At 35.8% G+C, this 2289-nt stretch overlaps 1 protein-coding gene across 1 annotated transcript; it reads right to left on the reverse strand.

Moving 5' to 3' along the window:
- Window positions 1-996: 996 nt before the first annotated feature.
- On the reverse strand, window positions 997-1706 carry LOC108564435 (BTB/POZ domain-containing protein KCTD9-like; the record flags this gene model as incomplete). The annotated part of the gene is given in 3 exon segments (XM_017923484.1): window positions 997-1097; window positions 1100-1140; window positions 1142-1706. Coding segments are annotated over 3 exon segments (707 nt in total), but the record flags the coding sequence as incomplete, so codon positions are not given.
- Between the last annotated feature and the right edge of the window lie 583 nt (window positions 1707-2289).

A 2289-nucleotide genomic window follows, 5' to 3' on the forward strand; every position in this document is an offset into this window, starting at 1 on the left:
AAGAATTCCATAAATGGTTTTTTCAATTATGAAAGGATTAAGCTTTTCAAAACTGGTGCCATCAATTTTTTTAATGATAAGGAACCGGGGTAGTAATACCACCGTCTCCAAATCACTAATTTTTCCCGTTTTTTTGGAGGTGGGAACCTCTTTGTTTTTTTTATTTGGATTAGACATTTGATTCCCACGAGTAGGCTCGGAAAAGATGTCAACTGCAGCAGAGCCGGCTTACCACATCAAGATAATATTTGCAACAGGAGGTCACCAGGTATCCGGAGGCCACCGTTCAAGACCCACTATTGCAGGGCCATGCACCTATCAGCACGGTACGGATAACACTTTGGGTTTCAGATTTTTGAGAAGCTTTACTCCTTACAAAAAGTGGTAACTGATAGCGTCGACTTCGAGCCCGGTTTTTAACGAAGATAAGTTTTTGTCAATTTGCGTTCAAATGAAAAGCAAATCATTCTCCATGTCGTTCTTTTTAATTATGGTTTTAATGAAGTTTACCGGTGTCTTCACCTTATCATTGTATCACAGGAATACTGCCTCTCCACCAAGATGTCATCCCCAACACGACAACCTCTCACCGAAGACGCCATCAAACCAAAAATCGAACGAGTATCGGGAGAGCACACAAAACACGTGCGCTCCCCACGACGAACTCGACTCGGCTCGACGAAGATGTTATTATTTTAAAAAATAAAATTTCATTTCTGAAAAATTTGCAAAAAATCATATTATATCAAAAAATAAAACCAAATTAAACTGCTGTATAGGCCTTTCTGCCCTTCATATTATAAAATTTAAAGCAAAAGGTCTTAGGCCAATAAATATTTGTAAATAAATAATATAAAAAACAATATTCTTTCAAGAATATAAAGAATAAGATTAATTTAACATTTTGGTAAAGGAAGAAGAAAAATCTGTTGGATTATAATAGTATTATTATTTAAATATATGTACAGATAGTTAAACAATAAGATTGATTACATATTATCTGATAGTTTTGGACATGTGCAAAGGTGTAAGTAATAGCTCAAAAGCGGCATCTTTCAGTTTAGCACCACGCAAGTTAGCTTCGTGGAGATCACCAGGTCTCCAGGTCTGCCAGCAAGGACGGCTCCTTTCATATCGCATCATCTTGGTGTTCTTCAAAGTAGCAACCCTAAGATTGACTCCGATCATATCCGAGCCTTCCATGTTGACCCCCTTAAGATTTACACCTTCCATATTCGATTTGTTACCCTGCGGTAATTCGAAATTGCAGTTTCTCATTTGAGCACCTTCCAAATTCGCACATAATTCTTTAACGCCCAATAGTTCAGCCCCATCAATTATATCGTAGGATAAATCCGCCCTTTCCAAACAGAACCAGCCCAGATTCACGTTCTTCAAATTGCAACCCTTCATATTTGCATTCTTGAAGTTGATGTGGCTCAAGTTCAGTCGGCTCAAATCAGCGTCGGCCAAATTGACCCCCTGAAAACGAAGTTCCGTTTTTGCGGCGCACAATGAGAGAATTACGTCTCGTCCAGTCAGAGGCGTATCATCACGATCGATTTCGACGCGTTGAATCATCTGCTCCAAGGTGGACACAATCGAATCGATTCCAAAGAAAATTTCTTCCTCCAAAATCCCCTTAAGATTGACATGGTGGTCATAAATTAGTTAGCCAGTTCTAAGGAAATTCAATATTGGTATTTCTTCAATTCTTGAAAACAGTTATCCTTCTCCCTGACATCATAATATTATTGTACTCTTAGAAACTTAAAGATGTAATATTCTAAATAATCTTATATATTCAACTGCATATCCCATAGGAACAGGTTATAAACACCAATAACACAAAAAAATAATAAATAATCTGTTGTGACAAAGCCAAGACACAATCATTATTTTATAGTTCGAATTTAACATTTGGTGAGCGCCACTTGTTCCAAGTACTAAATAATTTTAATTTTGAATATATTTCAAACAATAAACTTCTTTCCCAAAGAAAAGGACAATGAATCCAGTCTATTAGAAATGAATGCAAATTTTTAGTAGTCAAATATTTCTATATTTTAGCAACATGTTCGAAACGGTATTTTTTATTATAAAATCAATTATTGCTCTCTTATAATACAGCAACTAATAAGAAATCTTCGTTAATAACCGAAATATACAGTTTTCCATTGGTCGATGGGCATGCAACCAACAGTACAGATTTGCATAGAGGGAAAATAATTATATAATTTATTAACTTTATTTTTGGAGTAACAATGTTCTTCATAGCATTGAGCCATA

The sequence above is a fragment of the Nicrophorus vespilloides genome, unplaced genomic scaffold (genome assembly GCF_001412225.1).
Source record: "Nicrophorus vespilloides isolate i.1.1-1 unplaced genomic scaffold, Nicve_v1.0, whole genome shotgun sequence".
NCBI lineage: Eukaryota > Metazoa > Arthropoda > Insecta > Coleoptera > Silphidae > Nicrophorus > Nicrophorus vespilloides.